Below are 19,617 nucleotides of genomic sequence, written 5' to 3' on the forward strand. Positions count from 1 at the left end.
TAAATATGAGATAAATACTTTTGTTTAATCAATAAAAATAAACATGTTGACTATTAAATAATTTGAATAATATGTTTAAATCATTGAATATATTATATTTTGTTTAAAAAACTATAACTTAATTTTTGTCTTTCATAAATATAACTTGAAGTAATAAAATTTCATGTAATAACAATTTATGAATAATTTACCTTTTATAAATTTAACGTTTAGAATTTATAAAGTCTATAACAATTTATAAAACATCATAATGTATTAATTTGTTTATTTGCTTGTGACATTCAAATATAAAATATATAAACTTTTTTATTACATAATCAATTAATAATAATATTATTACATATCAAATAAGAATTAAATCATAATTAATTATATAGTATTTAAATCAGTATTATACAACTATTCTTTAATAAGAATATAAAAATTCAATACAACTAATTGGAATAAAAATTTTTAAGATAATTAAAAGAAAGATATTTATAAAAGATATAATACCTCTTTAAAATAAAATAGTAATAAAAGAAAAATCATTCAAATAAGTTTAATTGGAAATAAATCACAGACATTCTTTGTTAGTAGTTATTTTTTTCCAAATTTCTTAGCATGTTTTCCACTTTTCCTTTCTCCTTTTTTATTTTTTTTTCCTACCTTTTTTTGGTCTTTTGAGTTAACTATTTTCATTCCAGCATTTCGTTTTTCTTTTTTGGCATCTTTTTCTTGAAGTTTAATACTATAAAAATTACCTTTCTTATGTTCAATATCTTCTACTTCTTTTGGTTCTTCTTGACTGTCTTCAGATGAACTGGATGAACTCTCTTCTTCATGTTCTTCTTCTTGCATAGTAACACTCATTCCAGTTTCTTCTTTCTTTTTTGATTTCTTTGTATTAACAAATTGACTAGAATATTCTAATGATGTCATTATTGGCTTCTTCTCTTCTTCCATTTTATTAATTTTTTGAATATTTTCATCACTAATACCTACTTCCATATTTACTTGACTTTGAAGTTGTAAATTTCCATTAAACGAATTGAATGATAAGTTATTTGTTGTTCCAAATCCAAATGGTTGTTGGTTATCAGTGAAAAATGAGCTGAAATCTTGACTGTTTATTTTTTGAGAAGACTCTTCTTTTGGTACTTCATCCATTTTTTGTTCGATAGGTTCTTCAACCATTCTTTGAGATATTGTTGAAGTAGATTGAGTTATATTAAATGAAGAATTAATAGGAGTTTCTTTTGGAATATCTGGAATAGTATTTGTAGTAATTGAATTTGTAGGATTAAGTTGAGAAGTATTAAAAATAGGGTTTATTGTTGTTTGTTGTTGTTGGGTTTGATTTTTATTAGTAGTTGGTAAAATAGCTATTTCTGTTTGATTTGGTTTAACTTCTAATGGCTTAACTTCTTGTTTTGATAAATTTTGAATAGAAGGTTGTAATATGATTGGTTGAGACTGATTACTTGGAGTGATATTAACTTCAGTAGATAAAGATGAAGTTTTTGTTTGGTCCAGTTGTTCTCCTTTATTTGTGATAGGAGGAGTGTCTTTTTCTAAATTGTTTTTGATTTCATTTGATTGGGTTTGAATTTGTTCTTTATGTTCTGTTGTATTTGAAGTAGTTACATTTACAACGTGGTCATTGTCTAAGTGCCTTGGAGGAAGTGGAGTAGAGGAAGTGGAGACAGTAGAATTTGAACGTTTTGGGCTTTCTAATGGACGCTCAAACTTTTTTCTTCTTCTTTCCTCTCGTTCTTCTTGTGTTTCAACACGTTTTGGTTGCTTTTTTTGTGGAACAGGAATATTAACAGTGTCAGGGTTTCGTTTAATTGGGCGTATCCTTTCAAGAAAATCAGAAACATCTTTACTAATATTTTGTTTTACATTATTGGTATTTGATATTTCTTGTGTTTTTTGAGTTGATAAAGACGGGGATAATTCACTGGTTAATGGGTTTGATTGCTTGGTTGAGGGATTTGCAGTATCAATAACCAATTGAGAAGAAGTAGCTGGTTGAGTTGATTGATTAGGGATTTGGTTTTGTATTTGTTGAGGTTGTAGTGAAAGATTAGGTTCAATATGATCGTGTTGTTGAGAAGATTGTTCTTGAGTTTTTTGTTGTTGTTCTTGAATTTTTTGTGGTTGTTCTTGAATTTTTTGTGGTTGTTCTTGAATTTTTTGTGGTTGTTCTTGAATTTTTTGTGGTGGTTGTTGTTCAGCTTCTTCTTTTTGTATTTTAATAGATTTTAATTGTTGAATAGACAAATCTTTTTGGTGAGAGTCTAGTTGTAATTGTTCAATGAGTTCATTTAATCGTTTAATTTCGATATTTTTGTCAATAAGTTCTTTTTCTTTTTGATTGATAATACTCTTAGAATTTTGATTAGAAGTATTTAATTCATTAACATGTTGAGTAATAGTTTGTTCTAGCTTTTTAGTATTTGTTTCTAATTCTATAATTTGTTTATTTTTTTCTTGTATTTCATTATTAAGTTTAATGACCATTTCTTCTAAATTCTTTTTGTCTTGTTCTAATTGATTTTTTATAATATCAAGTGCTTTTTTTTGGTTTAAATAAGATTCTTTTTCTTCTTGTATTTGTTGAACATGTTGAATCATTTCATTTGCTTTTTCAACTTGTTGTTTAGCTTCTAAACATTCTAATTGAATTTTTCCAATAAGGGAATTCTTTTCTTTAATAATTTGTTCATATTCTTCTTTTTCAGACCATTCACTTTGTTGAATAATTTGTTTTTGTAATGATTGGTTCAAGTTAATTAATTGTTCTTCTTTTTGTTTTAACTCTTCTTTTTCTTCTTTCCATTCTTTTCGTTCATCATTTAATTGATCTCTAAGTTCTTTATATTTTTCAGCATATTCTTCTCCTCCAGTTTTTTCCACAACTTTAATAAACTTTTCAATAACAGGTTGTTTTTGAAACTCTTCAACATTGTTAATTAACTCTCTTTTATTTTTATTTAATTCTTCAATACTCATTTTTAATTCTTTATTTTCTTTTTTTAATTGTTCAATTTCAATTTGATTAGAATGAGGTGTTGGTGTTATTGGTTTAAATTTTTCATAAATTAATTTAGTTTGTTGCATTTGTTCAATTTTTGTGTCTTTCATTTGAATTAAATTTTCCATGTTTCTTATTTTAATTTCTAACTTTGATTTTTCTACAGTTACTTCTTTAAATCGTTGAATTAATTTTTCCATTAATCCTTCCATTTGTTTACGTTGTTGCATAATTTCATCAACACATACTTTTTCTATTGTTTTTCCATTTAATATTTCAAGTGCCTCTAATGCGGCTTTCTTTAATTCATCATTTTGTTTCCAAAGTTCTATATTTTGAATGGCTATCTCACGAGATTGTTGTTTATTTTCTGTGGCTTTTTCTATCGTTTTAATTTGTTCTTCTAAATGAAAAATTTCTGTATTTTTTTTATCTATAACTTGTGCAGACTTTTCTAACTCATCAATCGCAAGTGCTAATTTTAATTGTAATGCTACTGTTAATGATTCTTCATTTTTCCATGAATTAATAGTTTCAGTAGAAATTGGTTGGGGTATGACTATTGTCCCAACATTAGGTAATGATGATTTTACATTCACTTGAGGTGGTTGGTCTGCAATAACATTATAAGTAGTAGTTGGTACTGGTTTAACTTCAATAACAGGAATAGGATTTTCAGGTATACATATTTGAGATTGTTTTGGTTGAATTGAAAGTTCTTTGACATAAGTTTCTAGAGCGTTGATATGGTTTTTTAATATATCTTCTTGTGATGCCATTATCCACTGATTATTTTTATTTTCTTTTTTTTTTATTTTTTGTTTATAGTTTCTATTTTAGTTTTATTTTATTATTTCAATTTACTATTTTATTAATAATTCTTTTACTATTGTTATCTTAATTCATTTTATTTCTCTAATGATTCATAATACAATATTACCTTTAAACTCAATCCAATTTATTATTTCTCATCTTCAGAAGTATCAAACTCTTGTTAATTGTATTTTTATAAATAAAAAATGGAAACATTCTATTGAATATTCCTATAATAATCCATTTACTTTATCAAAACAACAACTTTTATTATTTTTCCCTCATTTGGTTCAACAAAATATTTACCATTGTTATGATGATAAAACTATTAATATTCCTAGTGTCATTTGGTATTACGTACCATTTGAATTAGTTGAAAAAAACAAAAATATTTCACATGATTCCTTTAAAAGAATTGAATTTACTTTAAATGACAAACAACAATATAATTATAACTCTAATTATCATATCCATTCTTTGGCTTCTCATTTGTTTGAAAATGATCATCAATTAGAGTCAATACAATTGCCTTCTTCTTTATTAAAACTAGAACATTCAGTTTTTAGTCATTGCAATTTGCTTCGTTCTATTTACATCAATTCACCACTACAAACAATTGGTCGATATTGTTTTTCAATGTGTACATCATTATGCACTGTAAAACTTCCAGCTTCTCTTTCAGTTTTAGAAGAAGGAGTGTTTTCTCATTGTTCATCTTTGAAATGTTTAGACTTATCTATGTTATCACTTCAAATCCTCAATAAAAGAACTTTTGAATATTGTACTAATTTATCTTCTGTTATATTACCATTATCATTACAGAAAATAGAAGAGGATTGCTTTTATAATTGTATTTCACTATCCACACTTTGTCTACCATCAACACTCACTTTCATTGGAACACGTTGTTTTTATGAATGTACATCTCTTTCTCACCTTGATCTTCCATCAACTATTTCTACTATGACATCATCTGATTTTACTCGAATAGATACAACTCAACATGAAACACAATTTTGTTGTTGGACAGAAGATTTTTATGACGTCATTGACAATTTAGAATCAGAGAAAGAAGTTGAACTTCGATTTGGAATTGGAAAGAGTTGTTTTTACCAATGTAATTTTATTTCAAAAATATTTCCCAATTATTGTTTTGACCCATAACCATTGATGTAAGTCAGTACTTTTAATATAAAATAAAGTTGTGTTTTATTCTTTTTGGCATTATAAAAAGTAGTACTCTAAGAATAGATAATTAAACGTGTTAATTTAGTTTCCAAATAAAGAATTATAACATTGGATTTTTAATAAGAATGTTCATGAATCAAAAATGTAAAACAATACTTTTCGATAAAAAATATTAGAATGATTCTACAAAGATTTTATTTGTTTGTTTATGCGAAAATGTTTATAAAAAATAAACCAAAAAAAAACAAAAAGTGATGAAAGAAGAATTTAGAATGTATTTAATTAATTCGAAATAATTAGAAAAATATAATAAGTGACTTATTTCTGAAAGAAATGGTATTTAAATGATAATATTAAACTCATAATTATCAAATGCAACGAACTCCATTCTATCGCTCACAACCACAACTTATTGGTAAGTCTCAATCTATTGGACTTGTCCAATATTTTAAAGAATGTCATCTTCAAACAAATCAAGTAGATGAATCTGATTTTGAGGTATTTAATATTCTTAATGGATCAGAAAATATTACCTCTGTTTTTACTTATGATGGTAATGAGTCTGTAATTGATTTTGGAACTAATTAAGAAAATCTCTATATCAACTAAATATTTCAATTTAATGTATGTAATTTAATCTTCATTCATCTTTATTTTTTGTTTTTCATTTCAAAAATAAGAACTTTTAATAAAAAAGAACTTAAAAATTTAATTATAATGGAAGAACTTTCTAATAAAATTATACAACAATTAGAACTTTTAGAAGATAATTCATTAAATACATGGAACGCTGCTGATGAACAATTGACAAAAATATTCTCTAAATATTTATTTTCAAAACAATTTCAACCAATTGCATATAAATTATTATTGAATTATTTTATTTCAAATTATAAAGAGAAAATTAAATCAAGTAAATATGCTTTTGTTAAATTAATGCTAATGACAAAATATACTCAAAAAGAAATTGTTATTAATGATATTGAACAATTATGGGAAGTTATAATTAATATTTATGAAAGTCAAAATACTTCATTATTAGAAACTATTTCTCCTTATTTAATAGACCTTTATAATTTCTCTATAACTTCTCATTCAATTGTAATGATACTTAGAAATTATACTAAATTAAATTATCTTATAACTCCAATTCAATTAAATAGAAAATCAAATGCTTTATTTTATTGTATCCTTATTCATCATCAATCAAATACTATTCATCTTACTTCTTCTATTCAACAATTCTCTCAATCTATTGAACAAAATATTCAAAAGAAAACATTAGACCTTTTTTTATTATTTATAAAAGAATATATATCTCTCTTTTCTTCAATGAATTGGATTATTCATGACTCAATAATTATTTCAATACTTAATTTTATTGAATCAATTCTTAATAAAAAAGATAGTATTCCACCTGCATTGGTTCTTACTTCTATTGAAATTATTCAAAATATTTTAAGTCTTGTACAATATATTGATATAAAAGAATCTCTTATAAATTCTCTTCTAATAATGTTTAATTCAATTAGTCATAGTAATATCATTGCATCTTGTTATAATACTTTAGTTTTACTTCTTCAATTATCACCTACTCTTTGTCTTTCTGTTTTTGAACGAAATAAAGAATTAGTGTATAATATTTATCTTCATCTTCCTCAATGTGATAGACATCTTTACATTCATTCAATAAATTTATTAACACAATTATGTGAAACTTATCAACGATATTTATCTTATGACACTTTTTTAAAAGTACTTCAAACTTCATCAACAAAATATTTAGAATATTACATTCCTAAACCATCAGACTCAACAACTATTATTGATTGTTTATATTTTAACGCAATGAAACTCATTAAATCTTTTGCTACATCATCTTCAATTCCAGACTCTTTACTTAATATATTTACCTCAATAAAAGCTAATACACCTTGGCCTTCTAAAGTAAATTTTTTGAATACCTTATCTTCATTACCACTTTTCCTTGTTACTCCACAGCGTCTTTCTCATTTGTATGATTTGGCTGATTTCTTCCTTGTCGATGTTGACCAACGCGTTATTACAGCAGCAGGAAAAGCATTCAGTACTTTATTTTCTGTTTTGCCTTTATCTTCTAAATCTCGAATAATAACCAAACATATTCAACAGTTAATAAGTAGACCAGATATCTATACCAGAGGAAGTATCTGCTTAATTAAAAACATGTTAAAAAATCAACCTACATTATTAAGTCTGTCTCAAAGTATTAAATTAATTTCCATAGTCTTATTTGCTTTGGAACATTCTCAATGGAAATGTGATATTGACGTTTTAATAGACTCTTTTGAATTATTTACAATCTTAGCAAAACAAGACATTCCTCAAAAGGAATTTTTTACACACAGCGATAGACTTACTTCTTTATTCACATTCCACCTAATTCTCTTATCTATATTCTCAATAACATTATTCCCAGAAAAAATTAATAAAATTACTGATCAAGTAACGTCATCATTTAAATATCCTTATATCGTTGCTGTAGTCAAAAACAAACTATATTCAACTTTACTAAGTGTTATTCAAGCACGTTTAAGTGTAAGAAATCCATTACTCTCTTTCTCCCCAACAGAAGACTCTGCATTAACACTATTATCTAAAGTGTTTACTTCCTTATCTTGTTTCATTCTAAAACTACCAGAATGTACATCTGCATATTCAGATGAGATTTTACTGCATATCACAACATTATCACCAATAGATTTATCTGGTTCTATTGCTTGTATGACACAAATCTTATTATATTCACATACAATATCTCCAAATCCTCTCTTGGATAATGCAAGATCACCAATTCGTTCAGTCTTAATGAAAGAAATGAATTACAGAGATTATGTTAATATCCCAAAAGTTGAACCTCGTAAAATAACTGAACAAACATTGAAAGATATTGTTTCTCACTCTCATTCTATCTTCTCACAAATACAAAACGCAGGATGTTCTTCTATTGATTGGTATATATCCACTAGTTATTTAGCATTGTATTACAACATCTTCCTTTCTAAATCAATTAGGTCTCCAAAAAATAGTATATCAATTATCTATAATACTATTGCCCCAAAAGAAGTGTTAACTTCAGAATGGATCACATTTAAGAATTTGGTTCAACAACATAATCTATTAAATGATTTTATCTTATCTAAAATAGATGGAACCCCAACGTTGTCAACAATCTTTCCACTTTTTTCAAATATCTTTACTGAAAATCCTCATATAACAAAGGTATCAAAAAAACTTTTCTCTGAAGCTGTGGAACAAGAAAATACATTTAACCAACAGTTAGATAAAATAATTATTGGAAATGATTCAGGTGCAGTTCAAACAATTAGAATGTATGAAGGATATATTGAATTATTAAAACAAGAAGAAAAAGAAATATTCGAAAGATTTACTCATTTGTTTGATATGCAACAGATTCAGTTGTGTTTAAATGGTACAACAGATGGTAAAGAAATAGTTGAAAGAATGTGTATTTTTGTTCAAGGATTTATAGCTGAGGGATGTAAACAAACTATCATAAAAGAGATGAATCAAAATATTGTTATGTTATGGAGACTATTAAAAAGAGAAAGCACTATAAGAAATAAATTAGTAGAAGGATTAAATAAAACACTTATTATTAATAGTGAAGGTGTAAATGCTTGGAAAGTTAGAATGTATGCTGTAATTGCTTTACTTCGTTCATTGACTCTTAGAATGTTAATTTTTATTGGCAATGAAGATGCGATTAAAAGTCTTATTGATTCTGCAGTTATTGGAATATGTAATGTTCATTTTGTCTTGTCTCCACAAAACGAAGTCAACTTAACAATACTGAATTCTATTTATGCCATTATTAAAGAAATTAAAGAGGTGTTAGAAATTCCAGCTCAGACATCTCTATTTAAGCAAGTGTCTCAAACTAATATTTCAATGCTATTTTTTAACAGTTTAAATACAAAAGCTCAATCTTTCTCAAACAATAATATCATTGAAAAACTGTATTTCATTTCTTTTCTTGGAAAAGAAATACCACTAGAATTAGCAAAAGATATATTTACTTCCATCCCATTATGTTCTCTTCAAACATTCTTCCCACCTATGTTACCATTCTTATTTAGATCATTAACACAACCAAAACAACCATTACCAAAAAAATATCTTAATATTATGCATCTGCTTCCTCAAACATTTAGAGTGAATTATCTTTCTAGTCATATTAATGAAATTCATTCAATTCCCCAACTCTTCTTTAATAATTTATCTCTATTTTCAGTTCAGACATTAGAAAAAGTTGCTCTTGAAATCACAACTACATCAAGCCTCTACTTTAAATTTATTGATCAATTCCCTGATGCTCCAATTTGTGAGTTTGGAGAAGTTTTTGATTATCTATGTGTTAAATTCTTAAAAGAACAACAACCATCACAATTTACTCAAACCCTTGAAATGAATAATTGTACCTTAGAGAATTTGATCAATCTTTCAAAAATTGTATCGGAACAAATACCATACCTGTCTGGTTTAACTGAGCTTAACAATGAAAATTTAATTAAAGTTGGTATGGGTATATTGAGTAAAATGTGTAATAAAACAACTAGAATGTTGATTGATGGATTAAACATTTCATCAATGTGTTTAACAATGAGATTCTTTATTATGTTAAGAATATATTTGTCTAAACACATAAAAGAATTACCTATATTTGACACAGAAGGGAATGTTCTTAGACTTGAACCTCAACAAGAATTTAGTGATAAATTGCTGATGAGTGATTTTTGGGATTGTTGTGAAGTAAATTCATTAGAGTCTGCTTTAAGAATTACAATTTGTCTCCTTTCCCAATTAGACTATCAAGTAACTAAAACAACTACATTAGACCATGCCGTAGATAATTATGTAGCTCCTCAACACTCATTTGAATAATTATACAATCAATTTTCAACAAATATTAATAATTTATTAAAAAAACTTAAAAATATGAAAGGAAAAATAAAAATTCAATTGAAAAAACCGAAAAGAACATCATTTTTATTTATCGAACAAATTCTAATCGATAAACATCTCCATTTTCAAGTAATTTTAACACATCACACGTTGCAAGTAATATTTTTTTATCCTAAAAAAATTAGTATTACTTTATAGAAAATAAATTAATAAACAAACACTTTCTTTTCTTAAATAACACTTTAAGTCATCTTCAATTCCAAAAACTATTTTAAGGTCTTTTACAATTTGTGCCGCAGTTGTTCCTGGTGTTATATCAAATGTTTCTATCCTTCGTGAATATTTGACTTGCATCATTTTACATCCTTCAGGTGGGTTATGAAATTTAACTGGTTGCCCAGTTTCATCTCCTGTTCTGATTAATGATGAAGTGGCTTTAGACCTTTGTGGTTTTGCAACTGCCTCAAGCCCATGTTCAGCACAAAAGAATTTACATCCCTTAAGATGTTTTCTAAGATTTTCTTGTTTATTTTTTATTTTCATTACGCGCGACAATTCGCCACGGGTATGAGCTTCTTGGCAGGCTTTACAAGTCATATATTCTACACCATTTTTTTCACCTGCAGGATCAAAGTATAAAGACATTTCAGCTTTAACAGGAACTACATTATTAAAATCTTGATTTTGGTCTTTAGTGTCAATAGGGTCTTGTGAAAGAGAAGATGATGAAAGAATGTCTTCTGAATCGTCACTTGCCATTGATGATCTGAATATGTAATGACCTGATTGGGGTTCCATGTTTTTTCTCTTTTTTATTATTCTTTTAAATAAATTAATATTGTTTCTATGTTCTTCTTACTGAGAAAACAACCCGATTTTACTCTTCTTGTAAGGTCATTCACCTCAAACGGTTTTTCTCTTTCTGAAAATAATTTTTTTGTTTTATTTGTCTTCTTTTCATTAAACTGACTATTTTCAATACCAAACACAGAATACTAAATAATAGCTAATTTCATTTGATAAAAGTAGAACAATGTCAATAGTAATGAAAAACGCAGAAGATTAGTGTAATTGAATAAATATTAGAAAAACAAATTAAATTAATAATGTTGAATTAACATTCAATTATGTTTCCAACTAAATAAGAGAGAAATAATAAAGTATACAAGAAATTGGTATGGCTATACTTTAGTATATTGAATATAATGAATGTAACACTAGTTTATTGAGATATTTTCCATTTTTGAGGCTAAGAATTATCTTGAAGTATTTTTTTTTATTTCATTAATTTTTGAAATATTCAAATAATATCTTAATTCAAGTAGTAGTATAACTCATTCAATGAATTGATTAAATTCTAACTAAATCATTAAGCAAAAAAAAATTTAATTACTTTTTAGTTATTAGTTGGTTGTTCTATGTTCTGGCAGGTGATTTTAATAGTTAACGTACCAACATCTTTAATTGGAATTTTTTCTCTTTTTATCTCACCAATTTTCATTGGAGAAAATACGTAACTTGCAATTCCTACAGATTTCTTAAGTGATTTACCATTTTTAATATGAAAAATGATTTCTTCTCCATCCTCAACAACAGCAGGAAATTCCTCACACCAAAAAGGATTTAAAGACTTTTCATATTGACGTGTTGTTTGCTTTTCTGTTCTATTTGTTTTAAAAGACACATAAGCTTCTAGTATACCAGTAATGTCGGCATATAAATCAGTTGCAGAGACAATATTTAATAAAACAGAATATATAACCATAGATAAAGATTTTCAACTTTTTAAGTTCTTGTCTCAAAAATAACTGGAATAGTTTTTTTTTAAAAAATGAGAAAACTATGAAAAAAACGAAAAAAAAAATGAAGAATCAAACCAACTTGGTTTTTAAGCTTTTTTTAAGTTTTCAATCATCCATTCATCAGTAAGGTCTTCAACGTCTTTGACAGTATAATTTCTTTGAACACCTGGTAAACTAGACTGGAGAGATGCAACACATGAGGTATAAATCATTGAAAATTGTGGGTTTATTCCTGTTGGTGAAGAATAAATTAAAACCAATGGATATGTAATTCTTCCATCACGAGTTTCAAACTTGTAGCTATAAACGATAAATCTTGGTTCTGTTGTTGGGAGATAATCTTGGAGGTCAAGAAGAGGAGTGTTATCAAGTTCTTCTTCAACCTCAATTAAACTATTACTTCTATTAATTTTAAGAATTAGTGCACAATTTTCTGGATTTCTTTTAATCTTAAATTTCTTAAATTGAGCTGCTGCATCTGCTGAAAGAGTTGCAAAAGAGTTCATTAACTTTTATAGTTCACCCGCTAAATCTTTATTTTCTTGATTCTTCTTTTTCGGTATGCAAATCATTCTAAAAATGTTATTGAATTAAAAATATGTTTTCCATTTTTCTATTAGTAATTGAGCTTCTTTACCTTCTGTTTTTCTTTCAATTGATGTTACAAGTTCTCTTTGTACTTTAGTAATGATTTTACCTAATAAATTTCCTCCAACAATACAACCACTCTTGAGGAAAATTTCCATCACTTCATTTCCATTTTGTTTTAGTATAGACTCTCCTTCAATAATTCCTACAGAATAAACTCCAATAAAACTAAAAACAAAATATGGCATAGGTGTGTATATATATTTAGTAAATTCTCCTGCTATTGCCTTACCACAAACAATTCCCTGTTTCATTGCATCTGTCCAATTCCCATAACAACGACCATTAAATTCACAACAATCTCCACATGCAAAAACATTTGAAATATTAGTCTGCATATATTCATTAACAATGATTCCATGATTAATTTTACAACCAATTGATTGTGCCAATTGGACTGAACTTTTAATACCACATGAATAACAAATTAAGTCACAAGCCATACGTTCTCCATTTGAAAATTCAATTATTTTGGTACTTTCATCACAAAGAATAGCTTTGATTTGAGAATTTAGTTTTAATTGAATTCCATTTTTAAGTAATACATCCATAAAAATTTTTGATGAAGTCTTTGAGAGTTGACGTGGTAATATTCTATCTGCTATTTCAATAAGAGTCACAGTAACTTTTGCTGATTTTCTTCTTAAAGCATTTGATATTTCAATTCCTGAAAGACCTGCTCCAATGATAGCTATTTGTTTTATTATTCTTGTTTCAAATAATGAGTTTATTGCTTCCATATCAGCAGCAGAATGAATAGGTATAATATCATTAGAATATGATTGCGGAATGAAAGGTGGTTTGTTTGGCTCACCACCAACAGCAAGCACAAGTTTAGAAAAATGAACTTCTTGTCTTACTAAATCTTTTTCAGTAATCACTATACTCTTTTTCAAGTCAATTGATTTTACAGTAAAACCAAGAAGAATATTAATGTTATTCTTTTGGTAGAACTTTTTTTGTTCGATGAAGAATTGTGGATTACTACAGAATGGTGGATCAAATAATATTTTAGGTATAGCTGTTCTATAGTATGGAAAGTGTTTTTCTTTACAAATAAGCGTTATAGAATGAATCCCTTTTTCTATTAAGCACCTAATTACTGATAGTGATGCAATTCCACCACCAATAATAACTACCTCAAGATTACTTGATAAAGGGGGTTGGCAATTTTCCTTAACACACTCTTCTTTTTTTAATGACTCTGACCCACAACATTGACATTTATCTCCTTTGGGTTGTGTGTTACCACAAATATCACAACGATATTGTACATTTATATTCATAAATTCTTATTGAGTGGGTTTTAACTTAAGTGCTAGTGTCTTTTCATTTCTTTTAATCGTTTATTGAGAGATAGATAAAAAGAAAGAGATTTAATACCTAGAGAAAAATTTATAATTTATTAATGATGGTTTTAACACCAATCTGGAGATTAAACATAGAAAACCCAAATTCAGAACAGTCATCGTTGTTTGTCATAAATCCGTCCAATAATGATGTCATTCCAAAAGGGTTTTTAACATGAGAACGAAGAATTAAAAATATGATCACATTAATAAAGTCATCTGTCGCACTAAATAATTATTCTTGTGTTTGTTTTGAAAATTAAAATAATGATAACAAACAAATCTATAGGAGTTTGGCCATTATTATATTTTGCCATATCATCAATAATAGTTTTATGTAATTTAACAATTAGTTCACGAGCTTTAATTAATGTTGTAACATCTTCAAGCATTTTAATTGTTTTTAATGAACGGTCAAAAACAATATCAAGACTGTCCTTTGGATATTTTGGTGGTTCCAAATGGAGAATATGTCCTAAGTTTTGAGAGCCTAATTTCAAAACTTGAAGTTCATATCTTTCATCATTCTTTTCTTCTTTTTTAATGAAAATATCTTTAACAGAATCAAAACATAATTCAAAGAGAATATCTTCAATGAAAGGAGTCAGTTCATCAGATTTTTTTATGTGAAAGTGATTTGCTATTTGTTCTTTTAACTCAGATGCCGTTTGAGCGATTAAAGTTTTAATATGAGCAGCAATTTGACTATTTTCAGATTTTTTAAGAATACCAATTCTAGAAATATTTGCCATAAGTGCTTGGATTGAGCACTCTATCACATCAAGTAATGGATGAGAAGGACAATCAGCAATTGATTCAAATACCTCTTCAATTAACTCTTTTTGTTTATTGTCTTTAAGATATATTTTGATTATTTTTTTGAGATGGTCATCAACTTCTTTAGCTGTTTTTTGCATGGAAAATATTTATTAACTTTTTAAACATATTTGCCAGTTCTCTTATTTTTTTTAATTTTATTAAAAAAAGAAAAGTGTTTATCATACTGTCAATTACACTAATGAGGCAGTTTCAGTTTTATTTCATTTTTTGGGTTTACTGACTCTGAAGACACACAACAGTATGCACCTGAAGACGTTTCTATTACATAATTAGAATTATGTCTTGATGGTATTAAGTTGTTTAGATTACCAACATATGGACTTTTTCGCATACGGAACCATGTAAAAGCTATTAAGATACAAAGAACAATTACAATTACACAAAGAGTACCAACATAATATAATAAATAATAATAAAACTGGTGTCTTTCTTCATTTGATTCATAAGCGAGTGTATAACAAATTGATAAAAATAAAAGGAGTAGTTTCATTACGATATTAAGATCTGGTTGATAAGGAGAAATTAACGAAACATTTTTCCTTTGGTTTTGATTCTCTTTTTGTTTTTGATAAAAAAGGAAAAATTGAAGAAAAAAATAAAAATATTTTATTCTTAGAATAATATTTAATGTCTCCTATTTTTTTAGATTCGAAGATGGCACGTCAGAGACACCACATGAAACCCTAAAATAATCCCATGCTTCGAATCTCCCAGTTATCGTCTGGTCATGACGTGCCTTTGTTGAGATAATATCTATTCAAAACTAACTGGTTATTATTTATTAATATTTATTATGAGTGATTATTATAAAAGATTATTATTCATTAACGTGTATTGTTATTCATTATTAATTATAAGGATTATTATTTACTAAGGGTGTATTATGTATTAAGAATTATCATTTATTAAAGAAGACGCATATATTATTGTTACTGTTGTATGTACATTTGAATATAATGATATTATCAAGGAATAGGGTTTCTTTAAGGGGTGTCGAAGGTAAAAGGAGATGAGCTATAACAGTAAGTTATGGATATACTCTCCTTAAAACAACAATATAAAGAATGAGAAATATTATATTACTTATTAAAATCAAAATAAAAGTCAGGCAGCAACTTAATTGAGGAACCATTTAAGTCGAGCATGCTTGCAAAAACTTTATTTCAATAGAAATAAAGCGTGTTGAAGAAACTGATTCGCTCACTTCTCAACATGATGAAAAACCTAAAAAATAAGGTTAATCATAATTGATTCCTTTTTTTTTTTTTTTAATGTCTCCTATTTTTTTTTTGTTAGTATTTTTTGTTAGCACTGGAACAATTATAAGTTAATTTAAAAGAGGATAAATGACATAGATAGTCATTTAGACTGGTAAATTTTTTTTTCTAGTTTCTAGTGAAAGAAAAGAAAATGGATAAATGAAATTATCATAAGTTTCTTAAGAAGAACAAGATTAGACTTGATTGATTTACAATAAAAATAGAAATGGTATGTAAATTGTTATTTAATAAGACATGGAAAATACCAAAATAAAAAGTTAAATAAAAGAAGACTAATTAATTTCCACTGAAGATGTGTTCAACTCATGAAAATAAACAGTTTCATAAGAAATATGCTAGTCAATTTAATACCTTTAAGAAAACAAGAGACTACCAAAGTCAACAAGAAGCTGTAATGTTAGGACTATTAAATAAGTATGAAAATTACTCATTGTTTTTACCTTCAAAAAGACATTGTAGAAGTGTCCCTTTCATTCCATTAAACACTATATTTATTAATGATGAAGAAATTAATTGTAACGAAATTATTAACTCAAGACTTGCGGATTTCTATGAAATGGACAAAGCAAATGGGATTCCAGACCACACTGCACTCAGGAGAAAGAAGGCAAATTTAGTTGCTGAAACAATAAATTTTCTTGCTGATGTAATAGAAATGAAAGGTTATGTTTTTGAATCAAAAATATCAACTGGAAAAAAAGGGATTCAAAAGGAAACACTTAACGCAATTGCTTCTCAAATTCTTTATCTTAACAAAGACGATATTATCACTAAAGGAACAGAACTTAATAAATATTTTTTATCTCAAATGCAACATAGTTCTCAAACACTTTTTAAGAAAGGAAATCCATATATAGCGGAGGTTCTTGGTATTTAGTATTAACATATAACTTTTTCTTACTATCATAAGTTCATCATTTTTATTATCACACTGGAACTGCTTGCTCATTTATATTCTTAATGAAATTTAAAAATAAAAAAGTTTCTCAAAAGAGTTTCTTTTAAGTGTCTAAAAAGTTGTTATTACAGTTAATTGTGAAATACTTTAAATGATTTATTATCTTATTTAAAATACCTTTTTTATTCATTTATATTAATTGTATTTTGTCTCTCAACTTAAAAAAAAACTAATAAAGAAGATTAAAATATTTTCATAAAATTTCTTTTTCAGCTTAATTTACTCTTATATCTAATATTATATTATTTTATTTAGTTATAGTCATTAATTTTGAAAATAAACAAATGGGTCAATTAAAGAAGAATAAGGTTAATGAAATACCATTATTTCAAAATGTAGTTATTTGAGGAACTAATAATATTTCTCTATGTTTTATATTTTAATACAAGAATATAAAATAAGAGTTGTACTATTGTATTATTACTTAAAGTAATGATAAAAAATTTTATTTAATCAAAATAAAATAATAAACAAATAATAACAAGAATGATGAAATTATTTTAAGTTTAATTGTTTTACTTTAGTAGTATACCTTGAAAAGATAACTGCATGTTTCATAGAACTATTTTGGATTAGAGAGGAGTAAGCAATAACAAGATTATTCATAATACTTTTCATGTCTTTGTCCAAATTATCTTTTTGACTTTTTAATTGAGTTAAAATATTAGTAACATCATTTAAACCATCTACATAAAACATTTCTTTTTGTTCAAACAATTTAATATCATCAACTCCTTTAAAATTATCAACAACATCTTCAAGACGTTTAAGAAGTGATTTTAACATTGCTTCTGATTCAATTAATTTTTGATGAGCATTATTCAATGTTTGGTCTCTTTTTTTCAATTCAACACGAGTATCGTTAGTTTTTCTTCTTGTACAAAATTATAACACCTTTTACAAATAACAACTTTAATATATTCTGCCATAGGATCTTCAATTCCCATAATTAATGTTGGTGCTATTGTTGTATGAATACTACATCCTACACAACATTTTCTCATACAAATATCACATGTAACATTCATATAATCTGCTCCATTCATTAATACATCACAAACAGGACAAATATTATTTTTTCCATTTTCTTTTCTTCCAAATAATTTACCTTTTTGTATTCTACTAATTAAACGTTCTAATCCTTTCTTAACACGTTCTTCATCTTCTTTCATTGATTCAATTACTAATTTTCTTTTTTGTTCAAATACATCCCATTTATTTATTATAACTCCTATTTTTTGTTTATCAAGTGAATTATCTTCTTGTATTTTACAATCTTCACAAACAACATAAGGTTTTATAACTTGTTTTTTACTTGTTAAATTCTTAAACGTTGGAATAATAATTTCTAATTTGTTTTTATGTTGTTCACAATATGCTATTTTACAGACTGAACAACAACAAAAATCATCAGGATTAATAGATGTTGTTTTTGAGCATCCTGGATATGAACATATTGGTTGTCCTGTTAAAGTAAATCTTGTCTTTTTCTTTTGAACATTTGTACTTCCTTGAATTTCTTTTGTTTCAATCTTTTTTGGCTCTTGATATCTATTTAATTTCTCTTCAACAACTTTAGTTGTTCCAAATAAGGATAATGCTGCTCGTGTCGTGGTATTTACCTTATTATTATAACTACTGTCAATACTTTCAAATGAATCATTCAAATAATTTTGTTTTGATATTGTAGGTGTTGATTGAATAATTTCTTGTTGAACTTCTTGTTTAAGTAATTCATTATCTCTTTTTTCTTTTTCCATTTCTTGTTCAATCTGTTGTAATTCTTGTTCTTCTAATTCATTATATTGATTTGTTGATGATGGTAATTTCATTTCTTCAAATTCTAATTCATTTATTTTAACATCATCTGGAATTGGAATATTTGTTTGAATTTCAAACTCCTTTGGTTTGTTTTCTTGTTGTTGTGGAAGTTGGTTTGATATCTGTGTTGATGGAATTATTTGTTGAATAAATGATTGATGAGGAGCAATTTGGTTAGATTGAGTTATCAATTGTTGTTGAGGAGAATACATGTTTAATTGTTGATTAAAAGAATCATACACATCAAAATAAGAATTGTTTTGTTGGTACTGAGGAGAATGAGGTTGATAAAATTGTTGAGGCATATAAGGATTACTATGAATTTGTTGACTATTTCTGTTAATAGGAGTAGAAGTAAACATCATATCATTTTGTTGTTGAACATTATTTTGATATCTTTGTTGTTTTAAACCAGCATTAAAGAATGACATATCAATGATTGGAGGTACAATTTGTGAAGATTCAGGTTGGTGTTCAATACTGTTGATTTGTGGTGGAATAGTATTAGTTTTAAAAGATGGGGGAGTAATTTTTTCATTGGTTATGTCTTCAGTAAGAGTAGTGTGTATTGGAAAGGTATTGCCTTGAAGTTCATTTTCTTTTCTATGCAACTCTTCTTCTCGTTTAATAAGAAAAGATTCCCTTTCTTTGATTAATTGCTCTCTTCTTTCTAATTCCATTTCTTTCTTTTCAATGGTACTTTTCAATTGAAACAATTGTTCTTGCCATACTTCTAATTCTCTTTTATTGAGAGTTGTTTTATCCATAACAATTTTCAAATATCAAAATACAGTTTCTTCAAACATTTATTCGTCTTCTATTCGTCATTCTTTCTTTTTCAAATAACATTCTTATGAAAATTTATGTTATTCAGTTAAACTATAATAAAACTAAAAATGAATTATATTAATTTTTTGTTTTTGAAAGAAATATA

The 19,617-nt window shown here is 26.4% G+C and overlaps 10 protein-coding genes across 10 annotated transcripts, besides 1 other annotated feature; 3 read left to right on the plus strand and 7 right to left on the minus strand.

The window, feature by feature from the left end:
- Window positions 1-579: 579 nt before the first annotated feature.
- On the minus strand, window positions 580-3,798 carry EHI_152940 (uncharacterized protein; the record flags this gene model as incomplete). The annotated part of the gene is made up of 1 exon (XM_650612.1): window positions 580-3,798. One exon carries the CDS (start codon window positions 3,796-3,798, stop codon window positions 580-582), a length of 3,219 nt encoding a protein of 1,072 aa, XP_655704.1.
- A 139-nt stretch (window positions 3,799-3,937) lies between these two features.
- EHI_152950 (uncharacterized protein) lies at window positions 3,938-4,996 on the plus strand (the record flags this gene model as incomplete). The annotated part of the gene is made up of 1 exon (XM_650613.1): window positions 3,938-4,996. One exon carries the CDS (start codon window positions 3,938-3,940, stop codon window positions 4,994-4,996), a length of 1,059 nt encoding a protein of 352 aa, XP_655705.1.
- Window positions 4,997-5,737: 741 nt separating this feature from the next.
- Window positions 5,738-9,964, plus strand: EHI_152960 (uncharacterized protein; the record flags this gene model as incomplete). The annotated part of the gene is made up of 1 exon (XM_650615.1): window positions 5,738-9,964. One exon carries the CDS (start codon window positions 5,738-5,740, stop codon window positions 9,962-9,964), a length of 4,227 nt encoding a protein of 1,408 aa, XP_655707.1.
- Window positions 9,965-10,017: 53 nt separating this feature from the next.
- Window positions 10,018-11,187, minus strand: EHI_152970 (uncharacterized protein). The gene is made up of 2 exons (XM_650616.2): window positions 10,205-11,187; window positions 10,018-10,157 (listed from the first exon to the last, which is right to left on the minus strand). The coding sequence occupies exons 1-2, from the start codon at window positions 10,781-10,783 to the stop codon at window positions 10,074-10,076; spliced, it is 663 nt and encodes a 220-aa protein (XP_655708.2). The 5' UTR covers window positions 10,784-11,187; the 3' UTR covers window positions 10,018-10,073.
- Window positions 11,188-11,381: 194 nt separating this feature from the next.
- EHI_152980 (C2 domain containing protein) lies at window positions 11,382-11,750 on the minus strand (the record flags this gene model as incomplete). Its single annotated transcript, XM_650617.1, has 1 exon — window positions 11,382-11,750. The coding sequence occupies one exon, from the start codon at window positions 11,748-11,750 to the stop codon at window positions 11,382-11,384; it is 369 nt and encodes a 122-aa protein (XP_655709.1).
- A 123-nt stretch (window positions 11,751-11,873) lies between these two features.
- EHI_152990 (actin-binding protein, cofilin/tropomyosin family) lies at window positions 11,874-12,293 on the minus strand (the record flags this gene model as incomplete). The annotated part of the gene is made up of 1 exon (XM_650618.1): window positions 11,874-12,293. One exon carries the CDS (start codon window positions 12,291-12,293, stop codon window positions 11,874-11,876), a length of 420 nt encoding a protein of 139 aa, XP_655710.1.
- Window positions 12,294-12,377: 84 nt separating this feature from the next.
- On the minus strand, window positions 12,378-13,721 carry EHI_153000 (pyridine nucleotide-disulfide oxidoreductase family protein; the record flags this gene model as incomplete). Its single annotated transcript, XM_650619.1, has 1 exon — window positions 12,378-13,721. One exon carries the CDS (start codon window positions 13,719-13,721, stop codon window positions 12,378-12,380), a length of 1,344 nt encoding a protein of 447 aa, XP_655711.1.
- A 109-nt stretch (window positions 13,722-13,830) lies between these two features.
- EHI_153010 (uncharacterized protein) lies at window positions 13,831-14,701 on the minus strand (the record flags this gene model as incomplete). The annotated part of the gene is made up of 2 exons (XM_650620.1): window positions 13,831-14,011; window positions 14,064-14,701. 2 exons carry the CDS (start codon window positions 14,699-14,701, stop codon window positions 13,831-13,833), a joined length of 819 nt encoding a protein of 272 aa, XP_655712.1.
- Window positions 14,702-15,268: 567 nt separating this feature from the next.
- Window positions 15,269-15,894: a repeat region.
- A 302-nt stretch (window positions 15,895-16,196) lies between these two features.
- Window positions 16,197-16,781, plus strand: EHI_153020 (uncharacterized protein; the record flags this gene model as incomplete). Its single annotated transcript, XM_650621.1, has 1 exon — window positions 16,197-16,781. The coding sequence occupies one exon, from the start codon at window positions 16,197-16,199 to the stop codon at window positions 16,779-16,781; it is 585 nt and encodes a 194-aa protein (XP_655713.1).
- A 576-nt stretch (window positions 16,782-17,357) lies between these two features.
- Window positions 17,358-19,450, minus strand: EHI_153030 (uncharacterized protein; the record flags this gene model as incomplete). Its single annotated transcript, XM_001913326.1, has 2 exons — window positions 17,358-17,736; window positions 17,757-19,450. 2 exons carry the CDS (start codon window positions 19,448-19,450, stop codon window positions 17,358-17,360), a joined length of 2,073 nt encoding a protein of 690 aa, XP_001913361.1.
- Window positions 19,451-19,617: the final 167 nt, after the last annotated feature.

Source organism: Entamoeba histolytica, genomic scaffold (assembly GCF_000208925.1).
Source record: "Entamoeba histolytica HM-1:IMSS scf_1104750518587 genomic scaffold, whole genome shotgun sequence".
In the NCBI taxonomy this organism is placed as follows: Eukaryota; Evosea; order Mastigamoebida; family Endamoebidae; genus Entamoeba; species Entamoeba histolytica.

What these genes read in the sequence shown, in the direction of transcription:
- EHI_152970 (XM_650616.2), bottom strand. Translation starts at nt 10,783, where the DNA reads ATGGAACCCCAATCAGGTCATTACATATTCAGATCATCAATGGCAAGT. An exon ending in GTTATTTAAGAAAAGAAAGT is followed by an intron (nt 10,158 to 10,204) that starts GTTTGTTTATTA and finishes TAATTTTTTTAG; the next exon opens with GATAAAAAAATATTACTTGC.